This window comes from Lithobates pipiens, unplaced genomic scaffold (assembly GCF_037356315.1).
Source record: "Lithobates pipiens isolate NorthernLeopardFrog02 unplaced genomic scaffold, aLitPip1_a1.2 Scaffold_30, whole genome shotgun sequence".
Classification (NCBI taxonomy): Eukaryota; Metazoa; Chordata; class Amphibia; order Anura; family Ranidae; genus Lithobates; species Lithobates pipiens.
Genome location: NW_027507791.1, coordinates 69,630,800 through 69,655,644, shown reverse-complemented (window position 1 = coordinate 69,655,644; position 24,845 = coordinate 69,630,800). Strand labels below are relative to the sequence as shown.

At 44.0% G+C, this 24,845-nt stretch overlaps 1 protein-coding gene across 5 annotated transcripts in view; it reads left to right on the top strand.

The window, feature by feature from the left end:
• The first annotated feature begins 823 nt into the window (after positions 1–823).
• Positions 824–24,845, top strand: part of LRRC9 (leucine rich repeat containing 9) — a 212,075-nt gene continuing 188,053 nt past the window's right edge. For 2 of the 5 annotated variants that reach the window (XR_013264863.1, XM_077464392.1), the window contains exons 1-2: positions 824–1,004; positions 20,982–21,072. Coding sequence is in view for 4 of the 5 variants with exons in the window: in XM_077464392.1 (XP_077320518.1) it covers positions 21,019–21,072 (54 nt within the window). In the remaining variant the exon portion in view is untranslated. Of the gene's footprint in view, positions 1,005–15,438; positions 15,528–20,981; positions 21,073–24,845 lie in introns of all 5 variants that reach the window. The other 3 variants (XM_077464390.1, XM_077464391.1, XM_077464389.1) reach the window with 3 other exon arrangements.

Genomic DNA, 24,845 nt, shown 5'->3' with positions numbered 1-24,845 from the left:
TCATGTACAGATGTCTATGCGAGTCGCACCCGAAATCGCCAAGGAACTACTTTTTTCAAACCGATGCATTGCACCGATTTGAACAGTGCGATTTCCGGGCTGCAATAGACTTCAATGGAGAAGTTGCAGAAAGGTATTTAGTGCATTTTTGCTGGCATTTTGCCACGATTTTACCACAATTTGCATTTTGTGTTTTTTAATCCACCCAACAAAAAATTGGCCAAAAAGAAAGCATAAAAAATGAAAAACGCATCAAAAAAATGTGTCAAAAATGCACTGCAAAAATCATTGTAGAAATGGATCAAAAGCAAGCTGTATAGGTGTGAACCGAGCCGTATTATACCATCACAAGACATCTGCAATCCCCAGCCACAGCTATAGGGATGCGGGGATACCGCACTGTGTGTCATGGCTATAGGGATGCGGGGATACCGCACTTTGTGTCACGGCTATAGGGATGCGGGGATACCGCACTGTGTGTCACGGCTATAGGGATGCGGGGATACCGCACTGTGTGTCACGGCTATAGGGATGCGGGGATACCGCACTGTGTGTCACGGCTATAGGGATGCGGGGATAACGCACTGTGTGTCACGGCTATAGGGATGCAGTCTTGTGTGTGTCACAGCCCCGGTGGAGAGGGCAATATCTATAGAACAGTTGTTATTCTTTTATACCACGCCCCCTTTTCCCAGTCTCAATTGTATTCTATCCTGGGAAACGGTTGCTGTGACAACACCGCCCTCCTATGGCGAGTGACAGAGAAATGCACCAATGGAAGTTAGAATATTAGTTTTCCGTGATTGGTTAGGAGGGATTCCAGGAGAGAACGTCTGACAAGCTATAGGCTCTGCCGCTTGCCCATTAAAGTGGGCGGGCGGTGTTGTCTCGGCAACTGTGTCCAGGGCAACGAACGCAACCTGTGCCCGGAGGTGTGACGGGTGTGTGAGCCCGGGAGAGGGACACCCGAGATGCTGAGTGACTGGCCCGGGATACCAGAGCAGGTGAGGCGGCTTCCGGAAACTTCCCACAGGCGACCTGTGGCTTCTCTGTGCCTCCTCCAGCCGTGGCCGGGGGTGTGCGGTGCAGCTGGCAGCAGTGCGGTGTGCAATGCATAGGCGGGGTGTGTAGCGCTGACATAGGAGTGGAGGAGTATGGTGCTCAGCTGTAGAGTTTATGGCACTTCCCCGAGCACTGACCGCCATTAATACACCTACCGCGGGGGAGGAGTGCAATATGGGTGCTAAGGGGGCGCTGATTGGGCGAAAAGTAGGCGTTACTGGGGCGCAAGGTGACGCTAAGGAAGTCCAGTGAAGTCACAATGGAACAGATGTCAATGGCAACCAATCAGCTTCCATCTCTAATTTTCAAACCGAGCAGAGCTGACTACCAAAAAGAAATAAAAGCATATTGACTGTTTATTGTAGAAGAGACACATAGAGAGGGGCTCATTTACTAAAACCTGGAGAGAGCAAAATCTGGTGCAGCTGTGCATGGTAGCCAATCAGCTTCCAGATTTTTTTTTTTTGGCAAATCTTAATTGAACAAGCTGATTGGCTACCATGCACAGCTGCACCAGATTTTTCTCTCTCCGGTTATAGTAAATCAACCCTTTGTCTCTTTTGTACTCTGCAAGTTGAGATGCTCTAGCACTTAGTAAATGAGGAGGAGCTCTCTTGACTTCCATCATCCAATCATGTGTAGTCAACAAATGCTGTTTTTTTCTTCTTCTTCTTCCTTGCACGTGATTGGATATTCTTTGCAAAGTGAAGCTTCATTTCATTTACTAAGCTCTGGAGCCACTGCACTTGAAAAATGCAAATTTATTATCCTTTAGTAAATCTACTCCATGACCGTCTGCAATAAAATCCACCTACCTGCCTGCTCACAATCCCCTGTAGAAGGTACACTGTGCTGGGTGCGTTTACGTCAGTACTGTGCTGGAATGAAAGACTTGCATGGGAGTGATCATCATCCCACACCGGCCAATCAGGACATCCGAGGACCAGTACCCAGAAGATGCCATAGAGAAGATGCCAACACAACCATACAGATGTTGGATCATTGGTGAGTATTTGTGGCTTTAGTTCTTAATTTGTTCTCATTTGCTTTGGTCTCTGGAGAGCGATCTGAGTGTGGATGTTTTGACAGGCAGTGAGGAAACGTTGTATCATCTTCTCACCACTGGCTATTTTGTTTTTTATTTAACTCAAAGAAGTCATTTTATTGAAAGAATTAACAAATACAAATCAGATATTCACTCCAGAGAAGATACAACATACATAAAGGTATCACAATACCATATCCCTGCGATGTCCCTACCGTACTCATTCAACTACGCAGTCAGTTTTTGGTACCAGTATATATGGTACATGCCCAGCTTGTGTTATATTCATAATTATACCACACATGAAACTTCATTCACAAAATTCTGTCTAAAATTAAATCGACAGGTGATAATCCAGGTGTGTCCAGCCAGGGAAACCACACCGCTTGGAATTTGAAGAGAAGAAATCTGGACAGCCGCACTCCAATATGAACGCCTTTATTGTGAGAAATATCAAAAGTTCATGACAGCAGCAGGGTACAGGATAAGTACTGATGCGTTTCACACTCTCAATAGTGCTTAATCATAACGTACTGGAGGGCACAAATGGATAGAACATTTGTTATTCTTATATACCTCGCCCCCTTTTCCAATTCTCCCATTCATCATAGCTATGATTAAGCACTATTGAGAGTGTGAAACGCGTCAGTTATTTATCCTGTACCCTTCTGCTGTCATGAACTTTTGATATTTTTAACAATAAAGACATTCATATTGGAGTGCGGCTGTCCTTCATTATCACATGTTGAGCCTGCACCTGCTACTTCCACCTTGAGGAGGGTGTTACCTTCAAGACACCTACCTGCAGCGGTAAAAATCTTTCTTACCACTTGGAATTTGTTTGGGTATCCCCTATGCTGGAAGATATATTTTTCTAGATGTAATGTATCTCTCATTGTGGCCACCCACTCTTTCCACGAGGGAGAATCAGCTGCCTTCCAGTGTCAGAGAATTTGTTTCCTGGCCTGGAACAAAGTCCAGACCAATGCCTGTTTGGTAACATCCTCCACTGGAAGATCATCCAAGACACCCAGGAGACATGGTTTAGGGTCTCCTCTAATGGTGACTTGAAATACCCTATTTAGGGTATCCAGGAATTTCCCCCAGTAGAGATGTAATTTGGGGCATCTCCATAATACGTGGATGAGGTCACCACGGTCCTTAGAGCATCTGGAGCAGATAGGGTCCTCTCTTACCCCCATTTTGTGTATTTTCTGTAGAGATGATATACAATGTAACTTTTCAGCAGTTCCTCGTTTTGTCATGCCAGCAGAAGAATTTGGATTTATATTTAGAAGGCAGTTAACCAGCTCTGGTCATCCCATCACACATACTAAGATTCGATACGGTATAAAGAGACAGGGTTTAGAGCAGTGATGGTGAACCTTGGCACCCCAGATGTTTTGGAACTACATTTCCCATGATGCTCATGCACTCTGCAGTGTAGCTGAGCATCATGGGAAATGTAGTTCCAAAACATCTGGGGTGCCAAGGTTCGCCATCACTGGTTTAGAGTCTCGTCTAATGGTGACTCGAAATACCCTATTTAGGGTATACAGGACTTTCCCCCAGTAGAGTTGTAATTTGGGGCATATCCATAATACGTGGATGAGGTCACCATGGTCCGTAGAGCATCTGGAGCAGATAGGGTCTTCTCTTACCCCCATTTTGAAGAGTCTTGCTGGGGTAAAATGAGTCCTAAAAAGGATGTACAACTGTGACAATCTTTTGTACAGCCTGTAGAGCCTCCTCCCATTGTTCCTCCTCAAATTCCCCCACATCACGTTCCCATCTGGCCTCAGTCCTCCAAGGGAAATCCTTCAAGAAGATGAGCAGTAACATATAATAGGATCGTTATATGAAGCCCTTATAGACTTCAACCTCAGACATATAATTAAAAATGGGTGTCGGAGACTGTACCCAGGGTTCAGAGCCGGTCTGCACATTAACAGCGCCCTGGAGCTGAATATAATAAATGTACATATTCTGTGGAATTTAGCCTGTGGAGTGGAAAAGGAGCACAATTTGCCATTTTCAAGATATGGGAAAAGAGCGTAATCACCACTGGCTTTAATTCCTCGATGACTGCACTAGCATACCACAACCACATGGATTGCACACAGTTGCAGGGCACTTGCTGAGCAGCTCAATTCATTTAAATGGGTTGCATTCAGTGTGCTCTACAAAAGCTAAAGGGGAGCAGTTGGGGGGAGGTAAAAATGCAGATCAACCATGGGGTTTTACTAAACCCTTAAATCCTTGTGTGAATGAGCCCTAATAGAAAAAGCTGAGGATAAAAGCTGATTGTTTGTTTGCCATGCACAGCTGCTCCAGATTCTGTCTTCTCTCTAGGCTTGATAAATTCCCTACAAAGTGGCCACCAACATGGGTGCAGAGTATGCGTTAATAGTGTGGAAAGTAGGCACTAACAAAGCACAAAGTGAGCAATAATGAGGTACAAGGTAAGTGCTAACTAAGCGCAAAGTGGGCGCTGATGAAGGGCATGGTGGGCACTAATGGAACTCAAGGTGGGTGCTAATCGAGGGCTAGGTGGATGCTAATGAGGGTCAAAGTGGGTGCGAAAAAGTTGCAAAGGGCACCGATGGGTTGCATAGTTGGCACAAAAGAAGATGTAAGGTAGATTTTTTTTTTTAACACGGGAAGAGGGGAACTTAAAATAATCATCATAAATAACGAAAATTCCACTTTAGTGATGGATTCCTTAAAGTCATGACATTTTATTTTCTGTAGAGATGATATACAATGTAACTTTTCAGCAGTTCCCCGTTCTGCTTTTGTCATGCCAGCAGAAGAAGTTGGATTTATATTTAGAAGGCCGTTAACCAGCTCTGGTCATCCCATCACACATACTAAGATTTGATACGGTATAAAGAGAGATTTTCCAATCATATGCTGCTTTTATGTGAACAGTGGAAGCCTGTTGAAGAGGATGGCACAGAGAAGCCCGGGCCAATCAGCCGCTATCAAAGGATCTGCAGAGAAAGAGGAACAGGATTTCAGCGGGTTTCTGGAAAGCTCCAAAAGCACAGGCGGTCCCTTAGATATTTCCCCCCCCCCCCACAAAATCCCCATTGGGATTGAAGGGAAAAAAAACTGATGTTCAGGTGGTGGCAGGACCATCTCCTGAACACCCGCTAATTGTTGATATGCAACTCTCTGAAAAGCAATCCAGTGCTGTGCACATCTCCAGGAGCTCTTCTCCCCTCTCTCCTGTCTCACAGGCTAGGCTGAGAGTAGCGGGAGTCACACAAGTGCCCCCATAGCCAGCGGCTTACTATGGGGCACTCAGCAGGAGGGAGAAGCCAGGAGCGTTGGTGAGGGACCCGAGAAGAAGAGAATTGGGTCCGCTCTGTGTAAAACCACATGTTTCTTATTTTAATGAGAGATAATTACTTTAAAGCGGAGTTCCACCCAAAAGGGAAAGCTCCGCTTGTCTGCCTCCCCCCCCGCTTCCACATTTGGAACCTTTTGGGGGGGGGGGGTGCGGGTACCTGGTTTTGACGCTCCCACTTCTGGCTGAGTTTGCTGCAGTGAAGTGAGTTGGAAGTTCGGCCCCCTCTTTCCTAGTATTTGTAACTGCTGACTTTTTATTTTTGGAGGGGGGGGGGGGGCGGAACTCCTCTTTAAGGCTGTAATGAAGCTGGTGAATTCTAACAGCATGCAAACAGGTGGCTGTTTTTAACAAATATTTAAGACCAAATGCGGCATCACAACCATCCGTTCCCAGAAAACAATCAGCCACACTGCTAATGTAAAACTTATATTATTTATTAAATAGAATATGAGGCAACATAACATCGTAACCCCTAAAGACCATTGAAAATTCCTTATGATTCACACAGAAGTCCATTCAAAATGTAGATATCAGTTGAAGTTGGTGTATAAATCAACAAGCGCATAAAAAGAGAATTTTTATTGTGGTTGTGATAACATGTAAATTGATTGATTTTGTAAACTCCAAATGGTGCTTTGCAAGGGCACCTACCTAGGAAGAACCTGGGTGCTTTAAAGCAGGGGTCTCCCGGGCCTGTTGATGACCGGGCCGCACAGCGGGGGGTGAACGGCGACTGCAGTCTGCACAATACTATCACAGATTGCGGTCGCCGCTCACCAGATGCTGTGCGGCCGTGTCCTCTTTAGGCTCCTCCGCCTTCCCCACCCAACAATGTCATCCTATCAGCAATGCAGGGGGTGGGAGGAGCTTCAAATCGGAATGGAGAGCTCCTCCCTCCCCCTTGCCCTGCTGATAGAATCAGGGCTCGAAACTAGGTGGGGGGGGGCTGCTGCACCTTGAAATTCCCAGAACGGAGTGCAGGTGTTTCCCTGGCCATGCCCGTCCAGCACCAACCTCACCAACACTCCTGCTCCTCCCTCTTAGCCACCAGTGGCTGACCTTCCCATGGTACCACCACTTCCTTCTCCTGGTAGAGCCGGGCCCCTGCGGTGTCACCAAGAACCGGTCACCCTTCTTCTTCGCTGCCAGATATGTTAGATCAGTCTGAAGTAGGCCACCATCATGTTTAGGCAGTGCGACCTCTACTTATGTGAGCTGTGCCGCCAAAACTGACATTATTCCCGGAGACCACTGGCTAAACACCATTTGCTACCACCTGCCCAGGGCTAGGTGACCAGAGACACAGCTCCCTTAAGATTTCCACCTGTACTGACCATGAGCAATAACAACTACAGCATGTACTGTACTGTGTCCAGTACAATACTCCCATGATTAGTCACAGCAGAAGCGGATCAGGGGGTGTCGGCCAATGGATGACCGCTGGCACCTGCTAATCTGTAAGGAGATAGCCTATGTAAATCAGGCAGAGCTCTGCCCTGTCAGCAGGGATGTGGGGTGGATTTTGTTTTCCTGCAGAGCAGGGAATAAAATCCAGCACATTCCTTAGTAAAAGCACCACATAGTAAAAACAGAAACACTGGTAAGGCACACACTTAACCCATTCATCACCCTAGAAGTTTAACCCCTTCCCAGCTAGTGTCATTAGCGCAGTAAATGTGGTAAAGCTTCTTGTTGTAAAGAATATCAAATCAGGTGCAAGGAAAGTAATAAAAAAATGATTGGATGATGGACATCAGCAGAGCTTTACCACATTTACTAAGCACTTGGAAAAATGAGTGCAATTGCACTTGTAAAGTGCATAGTCTCCCACACTCCAAAGACATGCTGGTAGGTTAATTGGCTCCTGTCTAAATTGGCCCTAGTATCTATATGTATGAATATGAGTTAGGGACTAGATTGTAAGCTCCTTGAGGGCAAGGACTAATAGGAATGTTATATGTGTGTGTGTGTGTGTGTGTGTGTGTGTGTGTGTGTGTGTGTGTGTGTGTATGTGTGTGTGTGTGTGTGTGTGTGTGTGTGTGACACTGCATAAATTGTCAGTGGTATGTAAGTACCTATAATAAATAAGTACATTTGCGTTTAGTAACTCTACCCCATTATGTACGGCTGTCGGTTACATTCTGGTAAAGATAAACCAAGCTCTTTATCACACACAGTTTTTGAATGTGTTGGCAATTCCCAGTATAACTAAGGCTCCATTCACACTTGATTTGGAATCGTGGAGGAGATGATCTGATTCCGAATCGTGTGGCAATTGCCACAATACAAGTGTTTGGGTGCCATTCATTCTAAAATGCACCCCAAATGCGGTGCAATTTTGCTGTGATTGTCATGAGGAAATTGTGGAAAAACACCTCTTTAAAAATCACGTGAAGTTTGTCACCCAAAAAGGAGCTGGAGCTTCTTTTTCTCGAGTGACAAACACATATAGGGGAAGCCCATTGAAGCGAATAGGTTGCTCCATGTGTGACATGCAGAATTTAGTGAAAATCGCCCACACAAAACCGCAAGCTGGCACGCAAGTTCCTGCTGTGTATAGAGTGAATAGGGTCTAAACATCTCCTTTCATAAAGAACCCTTTAGCAAACGTGCAAAGAAGATCGCTGTGGGCTCCCATACATGGCGGTGCAAATGAAGACAGATCTCTGTATAACTGCCCACCACTTTGGCCAGACTTAGGGCCATGCCATATGGGAGCTTTTATCAATGAGGATAACTCACCAGCAATAGGATCTCTAGGTTACCACTTACCTGTTTTAACGGCTCCCTTACTATTTGGAACCTTGAGATGTTCATCCCTCCTGAGCGAGGTACCTTTTAACTGTGTTCCAGGCCAGTAAGGGAGCGATTCCAAAAACGCTCTTTTTTTGAGGCACAGATTGGCACAAACGCGGCACAAACAAATGGTATCATTTTAATCAGGTTTTACAAAAATGGGGTGCCAACTTCACACAGCTGCAGATTCCCTGTGGCATCCACCTTAGTTTCCAGCCGTCAGTTCTGTTTTTGTATGTAGTATGTAGATGTGACAAAACAAGGCAAAATAAAAGAAACAATTAAAAGATACATTTCTAAATCTTATGTGTCAATGCTGGGCAAAGTCACTCTGTATCCATTCGGTGAAATCATTCCCTATGTGGCCATTGTACAGCAAAACCTTCTCATGGTAACAGAATTTGATGACACCTTTTTGACCAAAAAAATGAAAGCATGATCTAGAACAGGGGTCTCCAAACTTTCTAAACAAAGGGCCAGTATACTGTTATTTGGGGGGCCGTAGTGTAGCCAGTGGGAGTAGAAAATATCCTGGCATCAATGGGAGTAAACAGTGCCCCATCTTTAGTATTAGAGAGAGAAATGGTGCCCCATCATTGGTGTCAGTGAGAAGAATATTGCCCCATCAGTGTCAGTGGGAGGAATAGTGCCCCATCATTGGTGTCAGTGGGAGGAATAGTGCCCCATCATTGGTGTCAGTGGGAAGAATAGTGCCCCATCATTGGTGTTAGTGGGAAGAATAGTGCCCCATCAGTGTCAGTGGGGGGAATAGTGCCCCGTCAGTGTCAGTGGGAGGAATAGTGCCCCATCATTGGTGTTAGTGGGAGGAATAGTGCCCCATCATTGGTGTTAGTGGGAGGAATAGTGCCCCATCATTGGTGTTAGTGGGAAGAATAGTGCCCCATCAGTGTCAGTGGGAGGAATATTGCCCCATCATTGGTGTCAGTGGGAGGAATAGTGCCCCATCATTGGTGTCAGTGGGAAGAATAGTGCCCCATTCTTGTCAGTGGGAGGAATAGTGCCCCATCATTGGTGTCAGTGGGAAGAATAGTGCCCCATCAGTGTCAGTGGGAGGAATAGTGCCCCATCATTGGTGTCAGTGGGAAGAATAGTGCCCCATCAGTGTCAGTGGGAGGAAAAGTGCCCCAAGGGCCAGCTAAGGGCCACAGTTTGGAGACCCCTGGTATAGAACATGGTGTAAAAAAAGAAGGAATCCTGTAAAAACATTTGATTGACATTATTATTCTACTGGATTTATGCAGCACCAACACCCAACTTCGATGTAATGTAACTGAATGGAATTTAGTTTGATAAAGCATTATTACATCAGTGTTGCATCTTAGCACCACTTATCTCCTGCAGCCTTTTACAGCTACTTCCTTTGTACATGTACTCCAGAGATGGCTACATGGAATTTCTTGGGGCGGATTTCCTAATGGAGACAATATTGGATCATGGCTATGCATTGAGTGTTGAAATGGCCACTTGTAGTCTCCATTGGGGGGAATGACAGGATGACAACACACAAACTGGCAGACAGTAATAGTTGTCCCCTGTAGCAGTACCTTCATGAACAAGTGCCTTTATTTACAGCTCACATGGTATTGATTTAATGAACATTGTTGTATCAAAAATAATGATTTTAAAGCTTATATGAGATTTTAGTTGGACCCTAAATGTATGTTCTAGTGAACTTTAAGGCTGGTTTCGCACTAGTGCCAATTGGATGCACATTTCTCTACATCGAATTCGCATGGCAGGAGATTGTGACTGGGGCTGGTTTACATATTTTTGTTGCGCCTGCGGAGCGGATTTCATAGGAGTCCTGTGTATCTTTGGCTCAGTTTCAGAGCCAAATTCAGGCAAAAATTTGCCTCAGATTCGTCCCTGAAATGAAGAACAGGGACGCACCGGTCCCCTGCTTCAAACCACATTGGGCAGCAGTGTGAACTCAGCCTAAATAATTCCTTTGGCCTAAGCTGGCCCAAGCTACCCATTTCCTTCACTAACACATGCAGTGGCTGTTTGCTCTGTATGAATGCTATGTATCCTCAGCTACATACAATATACAGCATTGTGTTGCAGTAGGTATGTCTGTATGAATGAGGCAAATGAAGGAGAAGCTCCACTTATTTGCGCCCTCCGCTGCCACATTTCGCACCTTTCGGGGGGGGGGGGGGGGGTTGGGGGGAGCAGGTACCTTTTTTTTTTTTTTTTTTTTTTTGACAGGTACCCGCTCCAACTTCCGGCTGACATTGCCGCAGTGAATTAATCTGGAAGTTCTGCCCCCCACCTCCTTCCTCTGCCGCCAGGTCATTTACAAAACACAGCGCACTTTGCGCATGCGCAGTAGGAAACCAGCTGTGAAGCCACAAGGCTTCGCTGCCAGTTCCCCTTACCCGAGATGGTGGCGGCAGCACCCAAGAGCCAATTAAACATCGCCTCAAGTGAAGACACCAATGGATTTGTGGACAGGTAAGTGTCCTAATAATAAAAGTCTACAGCTATAGTATTTGTAGCTGCTGACCTTTAATTTTTTTATAAAGGAGCCTGGAGCTCTGCTTTAGGAGCCAGGTGGAAAATTGTCAGTAAGCAGCACTTGCATCCAATCAAATGCACCCACTGTTCAGGTATTTTTACAGGCTGTCAGAATACAATAGCCAGCAGGGGGGAGATTCCTTTATCTATGCTGTTTAGTGTAGATGGAAGTATCTACTGATTTCTCTCATTCTGCCCACTAAATCGAAGCGTGTATGGCTACCCTAAGACCCCTTTCACACCAGGGCGTTTTGCAGGCGCTATAGCGTTAGAAATAGCGCCTGCAAAACGCCCTAAAGAAGCTGCACCATTGTGTGTAGTGTGAAAGCCCCGAGGGCTTTCACACTACAGCGGTGCGCTGGCTGGACGTCAGAAAAAAGTCCTGCCAGCAGCTTCTTTGGAGCGGTGAAGGAGCGGTGTGTTTACCGCTCCTCCACCACTGCTCCCCATTGAAATCAATGGGGCAGCGCTGTAATGCCGCCGGCAAAACGCCGCTATTGCAGTGTATTGCCGGCGGTTTTAACCCTTTCGCGACCGCTAGCGGGGGGGTAAAAGCGCCGCAAATCCGGCGGTAAAACGCCGCTAAAAATAGCGGCGTTTTACCTCCGACGCAAGGTGTGGTGTGGTGTGAAAGGGGTCTTAAGGCTTCCGTTTTATGGGCTATTCTTCGCTTCAAATAGATTTTGCATTCCCATAAAAGTCTATGGAATTGCAAAACCTGCAGGAAGCAGGCCAAATGATAAATTCACCTTTTGTAAGATGTCGCACCCAAATTTAGGGTGTGACATCTTACAAATGTACCAGCCCCCGCCTCCCCTCCTCGATCCCCTGATTTGGTAGCAAGCGGGGGATCTTCTCCCCCCCACTCACTGCCCCAATCTAAAGAACACACGTGGAGCCCCGCCCAGCCACACCATTCATTCGTTCATTCATGAATTAATGGATTACAACTACCAGCATCCTTAGCAGCTGTTATACCCAAACATAAAGATAATATATTGTGGATTACCAGTTCTTAGATGTGATGTCTGCATTTGTTTTCTGCTGGCTTTTCTCCATTTATTTTATTTATTGGTAATTCGACCAATAAAAGCAACGATACACTATACATGGGATCGAAGGCCGCATAGCCCCTCCTCCCCCAAGCTTACCCCAAATAAAACACTGAGAACAAACATATGGCTTGAATAATGGCTGCAGAACCTTTATTGGTAATAATATACAAACATTTTAACCACTTGACATCCGCGCTATAGATGAATGACGACCACAGCGCGGACCTGAATTTCCGGGAAGCTGTCATATGACGGCCTTCCCTGTGCAAACTCCCTGCGCGCCCCCTGCACGGTGCGCTGTGATCACTGAGTCACTGAGACTCGGGTGATCACCGATCCGTGTAAGGGGGCGGTCCTGGCCCCTTACCATGTGATCAGCTGTCAGCCAATGACAGCTGATCACATGATGTAAACAAAGGCTCGGTAATCATTTTTTTCTTCTCAAGCTGACAGCATGAGGAGAAAGCAAAAAAGCGGATCACTGGCTCATCTGCAAGGGAGATTGGACCCAAAGAGGAAGAGGCAATTATGCCTCATCTGTGCCCACCAGTGCCACCTATCAATGCCCATCAGTGCCACCTAGCAGTACTGCCTATCAGTGTAACCAATCAGTGCCCATCACTGCTACCTATTGGTGCCCATCAGTGCCGCCTCATCAGCGTACATCAATGAAGGAGAAGAATTACCTGTTTTAAAATTTTATAACAAAATATAATAAAAAAATTCAGTCGTTTTACATTTTTTTTTTTTAAACAATAAATAAAAACCACAGAGGTGATCAAATACCACCAAAAGAAATCTCTATTTGTGGGAAAAAAAATGATAAAAATTTCATTTGGGTACAGTGTTGTATGACCGCGCAATTGTTATTCAAAGTGCGACAGCGTTGAAAGCTGAAAATTGTTCTGGGCGGGAGGGAGGTTTAAGTGCCAGCAAGCAAGTGGTTAATCATCAGTTAACTTAACCACACATTGAATGATGAGTACATTTTCAGGAAAAAACCTGCTCAGTCATAGGACTCAAGCAAATATCAAAAAACTTCAACTGTAGTCCTCCCATTGATCCAAAGATGACATACCACAAAAAGTGCGTGCGACAGGGGAGGGTCAGTGTCCAACCAGCAGCAAGAGGCCCGGCTATGTGCAGTCTTATGTACCCGGCCAGGTGTGTTCTAGAATATTCTGCAGGTCACATTTCACCTGGACCTTTCAGGTAACACCTGTACAGGTAACTCAGAAAAAGATTTAGGCTGGGTTCACACTGCTGCGGCTACGTGAACCGGATGTGATTCGCACCGCACTGCAGTGCAAATCACATCCGATCTCTGTGCGATGCGAGTTCAGCCATACAGATAGTATGGCTGAATTTGCATCGCAAACTTGCACAGGACCCTTTTTTTTGGTCCGCAGCAGAATTGGATCGCATGGGTGTTCACACCATGCGATCCGATTCCTGTCCGAGTTTGCAGATCGCACTGCGATATGCGAACTGATCTGGGGGTGTCATTAACATTTCACTGACACTCCCAGCAGTTCGCATAGGGCAGTGTGAACTGCTGCCGGGAGGCATGCGATGCGGGAACCCGTCGCGGATTTGCGGCATTCCTGCACCGCTGCAATGTGAACCTAGTCTTAAAGAGACAGTACCATACATTACAGCGAGCTGTAATATGTATATGTATTTAAACAAAAAGGCAGGGGAGGGGGCAGCGGCCGCAAACCCATGCATGTGGGCACAAATAAATTGCACCCCCTTAGATCATTCTGAATGTACAATCAGCTTTTGATCCAGCATCCACATTGTGGTGCATGGACGTTCAAGATGTGATACTATTGTTTGCCCTCATGTTACATAGTTTTGGTAAAGCTAAATCTGATTGTACGGTGAGCCTACAATCAGATTGTATAGTTTATGGGCAGCTTTAGTATGTTATTTTTGACTTTAACAAACCAAACTATCCAGAAAAAGTGGCAGAGTTGAGGCAAATCATTGAACACTGGCAGGGGTGTTTACAATGATCAGCTTGTATTCATTTATGTAAAACCATTATCCCAAAAGGTAAAAAACCACCTGGTTCTTCCAGGTGTCGGTCTGTGCACATTTTCATTGCCTGGAGTGGAATGATGTCACTCCTGTGCATGTGTGGGGAATGCAGTCATTCCAACACTTAGGCTGGCCATACACTACTGTATACAATTTTCTTATTCAATTTTCTTTCGATTTACCTTCAAATATGTAGTGCAAGGGCCTGCCTGACTGAATACACATTGAAAGTGTTTAGGTTTGACATCATATTATATGGTTTTGGTAAATCTGAAGGAAAATTGAATAAGAAAATTGTATAATGTATGGGCAGCCTTACACACTGAGAAGTCTGCAGAGGATTGTGAATAGGCAGTAGAAGTGTACTTTATTACAAAATAGACAATGGGGTTGATTTACTAAAGGCAAATAGACTGTGCACTCTGCAAGTGCAGTTGCTCCAGAGCTTAGTAAATGAGGTAAAGCTTCCCTTTACAAAGAACACCCAATCACATGCAAGGAAAAAAAAACAGCATTTTTGCTTGCATATGATTGGATGATGGAAGTCAGCAGAGCTTCCCCATCATTTACTAAGCTCTGGAGCAACTGCACTCGCAAAATGCACAGTCTATTTGCCTTTACTAAACCAACGCCATTGCATGTCTCTTTACAAATAAAGAACCTACCTGTTCGCAGTCTTTTTGCTTTTAAATTTAGTTTTAAAAATTTTAGCTGGAGCTCAACTTTGATTTGTTAGTTGAGTTCATCTCAACTGTCTGCTAGTTCATTTAACACTTCCCTCTCCCCTGGCTGACAACGCTACTGTCCAAAGGTGTTTTTGTTGCGCTTCCATCCAGAGTGGGGACACCCTAAAGCAGGGATATGCAATCAGCGGACCTCCAGCTGTTGCAAAACATCAAGTCCCATCATGCCTCTTCCTCTGGGTGTTATGCTTGTGGCTGTCAGAGTTTTGCTATGCTTCATGGGACTTGTAGTTCTGCAACAGCTGGAGGTCCACTAATTGCATATTCCTGCCCTAAAGCCTTGTACACATAGGCGGAATGTTGGGCAGCATCGGCCGGTTCAATAGAAACCGGACAACATTCTGCCCGTATGCTTGGCAGCCGGTCTGACAGAAACCAACCGTTTGAGCATCCCCCTGTCAGAACACAATAGAACAGCAGGGGAGATCACTGTACTAACAATGCATAGTTAGTACAGCAGCTCCTCCTGAGCTGACGGTTTGTTTTTTTGGTTCCACCCTGATGGGTTGACGAAAACAAAAAAACAGTGGTGTGTACCAGGCTTAAGACAGGGAGTGTGTTAGTGGCCAGATTTCCAGGTGAAATTAAAGGGGGGGGGGGCTTAAAAAAAAAGAAAACGAATGCAACCACCACATTTAAGGATTTAGAATTTGCAATATATTACCTTTTTATTTATGCCTTTAATACCTCAGTTTTTATTTTATTTTGGTATAGATTCCTAAAGTTATTTTGTGCAAAGTTTTGGCATTATTGTGCGGTGAAGTATGTTTGTTTTTTTTTTGTTTTTTTTTCTTTTTAAAGTAAGATTCTGAAATGATTGGAGAATATTTTGACAAATTATAGGAGGAGAATATTCACATATTTCCTGAAATCATTGGGACGTCAGTCAGGTATGCTGAATTCTTCTTCTGAGTTGTCCAGAAATAACCCCTTCATGTGTCATTACCTACAGGGAATCAGCCCGATGTGTACATGAAAAGTAAAATGTCTAATCAGTGGTATGGGACCATTCAGAAGTGATAAACCCTGACCAACCTACAAATGACCCAATGTAATCATAGGCAGCTGGTAGGAGCAATGGCTTGTCACATCCCTAAAATGATTACATCTGCTTTTTATTTTTATTATTATTTTTTTTTTTAAGCAGTATTCAACTCACCAAGTTGCAGACAGGCAGGCTGAGCATACATCTATGGCACTCGCTCTGTGCCATATGGATGTGAGTCCTGTGCACATGTGCGAGAGTGACATCATCGCGGCCTGGCTATTCAAAGACAGAACCCGGAAGGAACAGCAGGCAAAGACAGAAGCACATGTGACCAGAGGGAGAAGTGACAGCTCAGTACTGGGGGGCTTTATTTGACAGCTAAATCTGTCATAATGTTCTAATGGACAGTAGATACTAGCTCATCATAGCTCATCATGGCATAAATCAGCAGGGGGCCCATTTAATAATAATAAAAAAAGTTTATTACCACTTTCATATTGTTAAATTCATTTGTAATCAGAATGTCCTTTGTATTTAGGCAAATTACAATTGTGTCTTTCCTATGTGTTATACTTGTGACTCTGAGAAGACCTAGATCTGTACTTCCAATGCTCACATTGCGTATTTTACTTTTTATTTACAAGTATCTGCAAGGACATGCTGTCTCGTGGTCAGTCTTCCCAGGACTGCTCCATTTAAGTCAACCTGATGTTCACTGAGCCTGATGAAAAGCATTGTGGAGTTATTTTTAGTGCAGTCATGTAGCCACCTGGTGTCCAACCGTCTGTACTGCGCCATTACTGTCACTTGCAAAACATTTTGTGCAGTACAGGGAAACGAAGATCTGTGCTGTAGTATACCTTGTACTGTATTATGCTTTTCAAGTTTCCTTTTATATTACACTACTGGAAAAAGACAAAATTTGCATTAATAGTGTGTGTGTGTGTGTGTGTGTGTGTGTGTGTATTTGGGGATTTATCTGATCGCATTTAGAAGTTAAGGGCCCTTTCACAAGGGCTGACCTCCTGTCAGTTTTTCAGGCGGACCTAATTGGACCCTCTGATACCTGGATACCTGGATGATACCTGGATAGCTGGATGCCCGCTGATACCCCCGACCTTCTGATAGTGCCCACAAAAAACAGATGGATGGTGGTCCTATTTTCCATCTGTCTGATGGATCAGATGGAAACACATAAGCGGTCTGGTTCCAACCGATTTTCCATAGAGTAGAGTGGGACTGTGTCCATGTCTGTCCTGCACAACGCAGCAGACACGGACCTGTCATCCACCTGCTCAACAGGGACCAGCAGAGGAGTCCCCCCACTGAGCAAGTGGATTCTGTTAGATGGAGGCACCCGTGTGAATTGTTGCACCCAAAATGGAATAACACCAAATTTTTACATTTGTTACATTTTTTCCCTTTCGCATAGCAGATCTTACTGGGCATTCCTCTTCTGTGTAATGTTAAGAAGAAGGCTGTGGAGTCATGCTTATTATAATTAACCCTGTCTGTATTGTGCTGGCAGAGCCCTTTATCAGTTGTAAACTAGATGTGAAGGACTGCTTGTCCTAACAAAGAATGAAAGATCTTAGGGTTATGTGTGGTACATTTTATGTTAACACATTTGATTGTACAATCATCTGTTATATGAGAAAAAATTTATAAAACTATTAAATAAGAAATAACCCTAAGTTCACATCTCTGCATTTTTGCGGGCAGCATTTGCTCGGGCACGGCAGCCCAATCATTTCAATGGGCTGCCATGCCTGTGTTTCCACAAAAAAAAAAAAAAGAAGATGCATGTGCCGTTTCAAAAACACGGCCACAGAAATCGCATGGTCTTTTCTGTGGTTCCTGCACACGCACTGCGATATTACATGAGTGGGGGTGTCATTCAGAATGAATGGCAGCCCCGTGCGTTTCTGCAGAGCAGTGCATTTTCACTGCAGGTGGTTTTGGGTGCGGTGATTGCTGCGATACCCGCAGCCATGCGCAGACATGAGATTCTAGGGTTAAAGCCGAGTTCACCTTACAAAAACATAGAAAATGTAACGTAACATAAGGCCCCTTTCACACAATGTCAGACTGGGTCCGCCTGTCCATATTTTAGGCGGATCCAATCAGACCCTCCATTCTCCTCTATGGGCATTCACAACAAACTTGTGTCCATTTACACCCAGCTATCGCTGATCCGATCTGACAAAAACAAACGGAAGGGGATCCTTTCCCCTCCATCTGGCCGGATTGGATCGAAGAGAAAGGACAGCTGGTTTGTTTACATCCGATTGCCCATAGAACAGAGTGGTCTGTGTCCATGTCCATTCTGTCGGACGAAACCTCTGTTGATAAAAACGGGATCTGGCTCATGTGGGCCTACGCCATATCAAACACATACTGACAGTGCTTACCCATTAGCTAAGCTTGCCATTTAGTTGAAAATTAAAAATATCTATAAATCTCCTTTTATTGTCATGTGACTACTCTGACTGCCCTCTCTCTCCCCTAGCCCCAAGGCCTGTGGGTAGAGTCTTAAAAGGATGATTGGATCTCAAGAGCTCTTTAACCCAATGGAGACAGACAGAAGCATCCTCCAGGTTGTAGGTGGGGAGAAAGGGCTAAGTGACATCCATTGACACTCCCTGCCTACAGACATGTACAAACTCTCCACGAAAACTGCTGTAAGTCTCCAGCTAGGGTTAGGTTGAGAAGGGCGTCTGTCTATATAGTCACAGGCAGACTATTGGAGTGTACAAGATGATGTACATCCTTACAACATCCTCTACACTGATACTGCAGCACTGCTGGACAGCTCGATGGGAAACCCAAGAAATACTCTGGACATCTTGTTGTTGTCCTTAGGAAGGAAGTTGAAGCTGCTGACAGGATCAGCATGGTAACATAAGGAGAAAGAATGGGCACATATGGAATACTTATAGCTGATAACCAGAAACCATGAAATGAACAAGATGTGCTTTAACTGTAAACTTGCAGCTTTAATTTGAGGGTATTTACATCCAAATCAGGTGAATGGTGTAGGAATTACAACAGTTTGTATATGTACCTCCCACTTTTTAAGGGAACAAAAGTAATGGAACAATTGGCTGCTCAGCTGTTCCATGGCCAAGTGTGTGTTATTCCCTCATTATCTCATTTACAAGGAGCAGATAAAAGGTCCAGAGTTAATTTCAAGTGTGCTATTTGCATTTGGAATCTTTTGCTGTCAACTCTTAATATGAGATCCAAAGAGCTGTCACTATCAGTGAAGCTAGCCATCATTAGGCTGAAAAAAACAAAACAAACCCATCAGTGAGATAGCATTAAACATTAGGTGTGGCCAAATCAACTGTTTGCAACATCCTTAAAAAGAAAGTATGCACCGGTGAGCTCAGCAATACCAAAAGACCCGGAAGACCACGGAAAACAACTGTGGTGGATGAATGAAGAATTCTTTCCCTGGTGAAGAAAACACCCTTCACAACAGTTGGCCAGATCTCCAGGAGGTAGGTGTATGTGTGTCAAAGTCAACAAATAAGAGAAGACTTCACCAGAGTGAATACAGAGGGTTCACCACAAGATGTAAACCATTGGTGAGCCTCAAAAACAGGAAGGCCAGATTAGAGTTTGCCAAGCAACATCTAAAACGGCTTTTATAGTTCTGGAACAACATCCTATGGACAGATGAGACCAAGATCAACTTGTACCAGAGTGATAGGAAGAGAAGAGTATGGAGAAGGAAAAGAACTGCTCATGATCCAAAGCATACCACCTCATCAGTGAAGCATGGTGGTGGTAGTGTCATGGCGTGGACATGTATGGCTGCCAATGGAACTGGTTCTCTTTTGTGATGATGTGACTGCTGACAAAAGAAGCAGGATGAATTCTGAAGTGTTTCCGGCAATATTATCTACTCATATTCAGCAAAATGCTTCAGAACTCATTGGACGGCGCTTCACAGGGGAGATGAGCAATGACCGGAAGCATACTGCGAAAGCAACCAAAGGGTTTTTTAAGGGAAAGAAGTGGAATGTTATGCAATGGCCAAGTCAATCACCTGACCTGAATCCGATTGAGCATGCATTTCACTTGCTGAAGACCAAACTGAAGGAAAAATGCCCCAAGAACAATCAGGAACTGAAGACTGTTGCAGTAGAGGCCTGGCAGAGCATCACTAGGGATGAAACCCAGAGTCTGGTGATGTCTATGCGTTCCAGACTTGAGGCTGTAATTGACTGCAAAGGATTTGCAACCAAGTATTAAAAAGTAAAAGTTTGATGGATGATTGTTAATCCGTCCCGTTATTTGTGGTCCCTTAAAAAGTGTGAGGCACATATACAAACTGTTGTAATTCCTACACCGTTCACCTGATTTGGATGAAAATAGCCTCAAATTAAAGCTGAAAGTCTGCAGTTAAAGCACATCTTGTTTGTTTCATTTGAAATCCATTGTGGTGGTGTATAGAGCCAAAACGATTAGAATTGTGTCGATATCCCAATATTTATGGACCTGACTGTATACCTGCAGAAGGGGCCAGCCTGAAGTGATCTAGCAGCATGTAATTTTCTGACTATGTTTGCGCTTTAATGAAAATTGAAAAAAAACTTTCATATGCAATAACTTAGAATGGACAATAATATTGTGTCCTCCTTGGGCCCCCCCCCCCCCCCGTCTGTCTCTGAGCCGCCTAGATGATAGAACAGACTGACCATTGGAGGAACCGCTCCAACACCTCACAAACAAGCAGTTGCCTATGAGAGCTTGACTTCCCTAACCATGCAAATGCAGTCCACTCTCCGCAGTAGCGGATGAACTCCATATTCAGAGAAAGTGGACTACATGTGCGTGTTAAGTTCTCGTAGCAGAGTGCACGTTTATGAGATCCTGGGGTTGTGCATCCAACAGTAAGATTGAGAGGGGGGGCCCACAGTAAACTCCGCTTCAAAAGGAATGATAATATTAAAAAATGGGGGACAGCATTTTAATGTACAGGCAAAGCTGTACTGCATATCATTTTTGTTTCATTAAAGCTGAACTAACCTTTAAACAAGAACCTTCATGAAAGGATCATAAGAAAATGATGAAAGCTCCAGATTGGAGAAAATTAGTTTTGAAATTGTATTAACAAGGTAAAGCTTGCATGAGACTTTAGCAATTGAGTTTACAAAGGACACATTCTAAATATTTAAGCCATGGGGTCATCAATAGCAACCTCCATGTTTGCACTTATTACTTGCATGCTTGAATAATACTGGTCTTTTAGGAAAATTCACCTGAAAATTGTAAATTCAATTTAGCACCCTTACATTCTGATTATAACAATTCCTGGTGTGCATTTTTTGTTCCCCCTTTTATACAGGGACACACGCATACTATGATCACCAGACATTGATACTATGAAAATGGTCTCCGTTGACAATCAGAATTCAGAAGAAATATTGAAAGAACTGGTAAGAATCTGCATTTTAATTTTACATTTTTGCTGCCTTAAAAGGTGATTTTACAGCATCCACAAATCTGGAAGTACCATAAAAAAATGGTGTACTCTTGAATGTAGCAACTAAAAGTTCATAGGGTGCATTGAGGGACTACAAGGAGATATGTGTGTATATAAAAGTACACTTTAGTTTGCCTGTGTATTTCTAATAACTAATTGGTCAATTTTCAGACTTGCTGCAGATCGGTCTGTGCTTTAAATTGATGGGTTGGTGGATGAAAGAAGTATTTAGGTAGGCTAACTAACATAAGTGTGAGAGCTTACACTTGGCCTTATTGTGCTGATATTCACTGGCAGACTGAGAAGCAGAAAGGAGTTCAGTCATTGGCATGGAGATTGTAGATTTGCAGGCCTAAAGTGATTGTAAATCTATATTATTAAAATAACAAAATATAATACTGACCTGCTCTGTGCAATGGTTCTGGTCCCACCCCCATTCCCAACTCAGTGGCTGTGACTGACAGCAGCGGGAGCCAATGCACTCAGAAGGTTTTTTTACCTTAATGCAGAGGATGCATTAAAGTGGAGGGCCACCCTGGAAAAAAAATGACATTAACATTCACAAAAAATATTTAAAAAAATGTTTTTTACTTAGCAGAAACCCTTGTTGCTAGGCAATCTTCTTAAATTTGCCTCTTCCTATTCTAAGGCACTTCCTCCTCTTCAGCGAGCTGCCCCATTGTCTTATGGGACATGTGTGTGTGTGTCCCCCAGAAAACAACAGGGCCATTCACAAAATGCTGGACGACTCGCGCATACCCAGTAAGAAATGGGCAGTGAAGCCGCAAAGCTCCACTGCCTGTTTCCCCTCGTTAAGATGGCGGCGCCGGCACCCCGATCTGATGGACGGATCGGCCTTGGGCACCCAACATCGCGGGCTCGATGGACAGGTAAGTGTCCTTATTAAAAGTCAGCAGCTACAGTGTTTTGTAGCTGTTGACTTTAAAAAAAAATTAAAATCATTGCCGGAACACCGCTTTAAGGTGAAAAAAAAACTTTGACCTTTAGAACCACTTTGGGTTTTCGAGACTTATGCAGATCAGAACCATTGGCTATGGTTTTGCTAATAGTAGGGACAATGTGAATTGTGTTCATCCAACCATGAGCACCACTAATTATACGATAAGATGTTTAGCTAAAATCATAGTTACTCCCATCACTTTCCTGCATGTTCTTTTACTTTGACATTCCCAACACTGGGGTGAACTACATCAACACTCTTTTTAAGACTTTGCAATACTTTGTTTTAATTTCTGGGTTGCATCAGTTATAAGTGAGGTGCTGTCTCCTCGCACCTTTGCCCTGCCACAACCAACAGGGGGCAGGTGTAAATGGGGCAGACAATAGACTTCCACTGCAGCTGAATTGATCCATAAGATGGGAGTGGCACACATCCAGAGTTACTGCCATTCCCTGCTCCCTTACGCTCATGTAAAGCACTTGAATCTGACAAACCCAGTCCTTATAGCCAATCCCTATCATCAGTTAAAGATCTGACTTTCCTTACATTTATTGTTAAAATTCCAGAAACTATTCTTCTTATAAACATGCTGTGGATTCAGTCACAGCTGTCCCCCAGATTTTCAGAACTGCAACAAGAGCTGCCCAACAAGAGCTGTAAAGCTTTCCAAGGTTATATACACCATTTTTCTTGGGGGGGGGGTGAGTCCATTTCATTGTGCCCTATCTTTCACAAAGCTTCCAATGGCTGTTTCAGGATGGGTTGCTAAACCAGATACCCCAAGAGTGCCAAAAATGTAGATACTTTTTTTTGCAATGTTGATATTACGTAGAAAGTTATCATTTTTGCTTGACCCTTTGTTTCTCCCTCTCCATTATGTTGGCTGTTAAATGGGATAGGCAGACACCCATATTGTATGTGAGGTCATTATTGGCATATTAGCATTCCAAGGGTTTCATAACTCTTGGGCACTCTAAGCCCTTGTACACACGGTCGGACATTCCGACCACAAAATCCGTCTGATTTTTTCCAACGTATTTTGTCCGAAACTGGTGTTGCATACATATGGTCAGACAAAGTTGTTGGAAAATTTGATTGTTCAGAACGTGATGACGTTCATTCGTTACTACGTCCAGGCTAGTAGCCAATAGCTTTGGTCTCGTAATTTGATCTGAGCATGCTTGGCACTTTGTCCAATCGGAATTCTCTGATCGGATCATGTTGTTGGAAAATTTTATATCCAGCTCTCAAACTTTGTTGGTCGGACATTCCGACGGAAAAAGTCTGATGGAGCCCACACACGGTCGGATTATCCGACAATACGGTCCGATCGGACATTTTCCGTCAGAATTTCCGACCATGTGTACAAGGGCTAAGAAAACTAAAGTCTCCTGCAGGTATCACAAGGTGAATAATCTAGGATCCTATCGAAACATTAAGGTGGCTCTAAAGCCCAAAATTTTTTCACCTTAATGCACTAGCTGTTATCTCCATGCCCCTCCCTAAATAGGACCCCAGAAAAGGAGGTAAGAGACCACTCTGTGCAGTGTCCGTGCACAAAGTATGTACATATAACTTTTTTTATTTTAGGAAAACAAAACTGAGACTTTAGTATCACTTGAAGTGCAAGTCACTACAGGTTTGCTTTAAGGGCAAGTTCATTTTTTTTACAGAAACTTACCCATGCAGACAAGGGCCCCAATAGTTGTAAAATACCAATTTTGAAGCAATCCTATGATAATTTGATTTAGTACAAAGCTTTCGGAGCAGAACACGACAATTCATGCAAAATTATTCCAATGGGACAAGCATGCAAATTTACATAACTTCCAAATTTTTATTCTGTGAATTTTCTTAACTTTAGTAACTTATTTGTTTTCAGTATGAGATTAGCAATGCAAAAAAAAAAAAACAGTCGATCATTCGTCCGATAATCTCATTGTGTGTACCAGGCATTCGGGTACACACTGCTGAAATATGACTAAATGACGGTTGACCCCTGTGGGAATAAATACAAATGCAAGGAACCAAACTCCTATAATAAGACTGGTAAATTAATGGAAAAGATGCTAAAAGAAACTAAGAAACCAAAATGTTTTAAAAAGACTAATTGTTTAATAGAATAATTAATAACAAAGCTCTAAAGCCGCGTACACACGGGCGGACTGTCTGGCCAACTAAGTCCGTCAGACAATCCGACAGACAGTCCGTCCTACTTTTGAATGAACGGACTTGACCACACACGATGAACAGACAGTCCGTTGAAAGCTTGCGCGATGACGTGTACAGCACGTACGACGGGACTAGAAATAGGAAGTCCAATACACAGCAATGCAACCTTCCGCCGTGTAAATCCTTTCTGAGCATGCGCCATACTTAGTCCGTCCAACTTGCCTACTCACGAGCGGATTGTCCGCTGAAACCAAAGTTGGACGGACAATATTACGGAAATTCCGAAAGACTTAGTCCGCCAGACAGTCCGCTGAAAAAGTCCGCTGAAGCCCACACACGAGCGGACTGTCTGCTGAAATGTGTTTCAGCGGACTAAGTTGGACAGACAGTCCGCCCGTGTGTACGCGGCCTAAGAAAGCTGTTGCAATAAAACTTATTAGCCACTAGGAAAAAAACAAAACTAAAGTTCACATGAATCGAAATTCCAGCAGTTCAGCAGGGACCAGCTGAATTTCTGTTCATGTATGGGGTAGCTGGGTTTACACAAGTTGATCTATCAATCCAATTGCGTACAACCAGCCTGTAAGATTTTT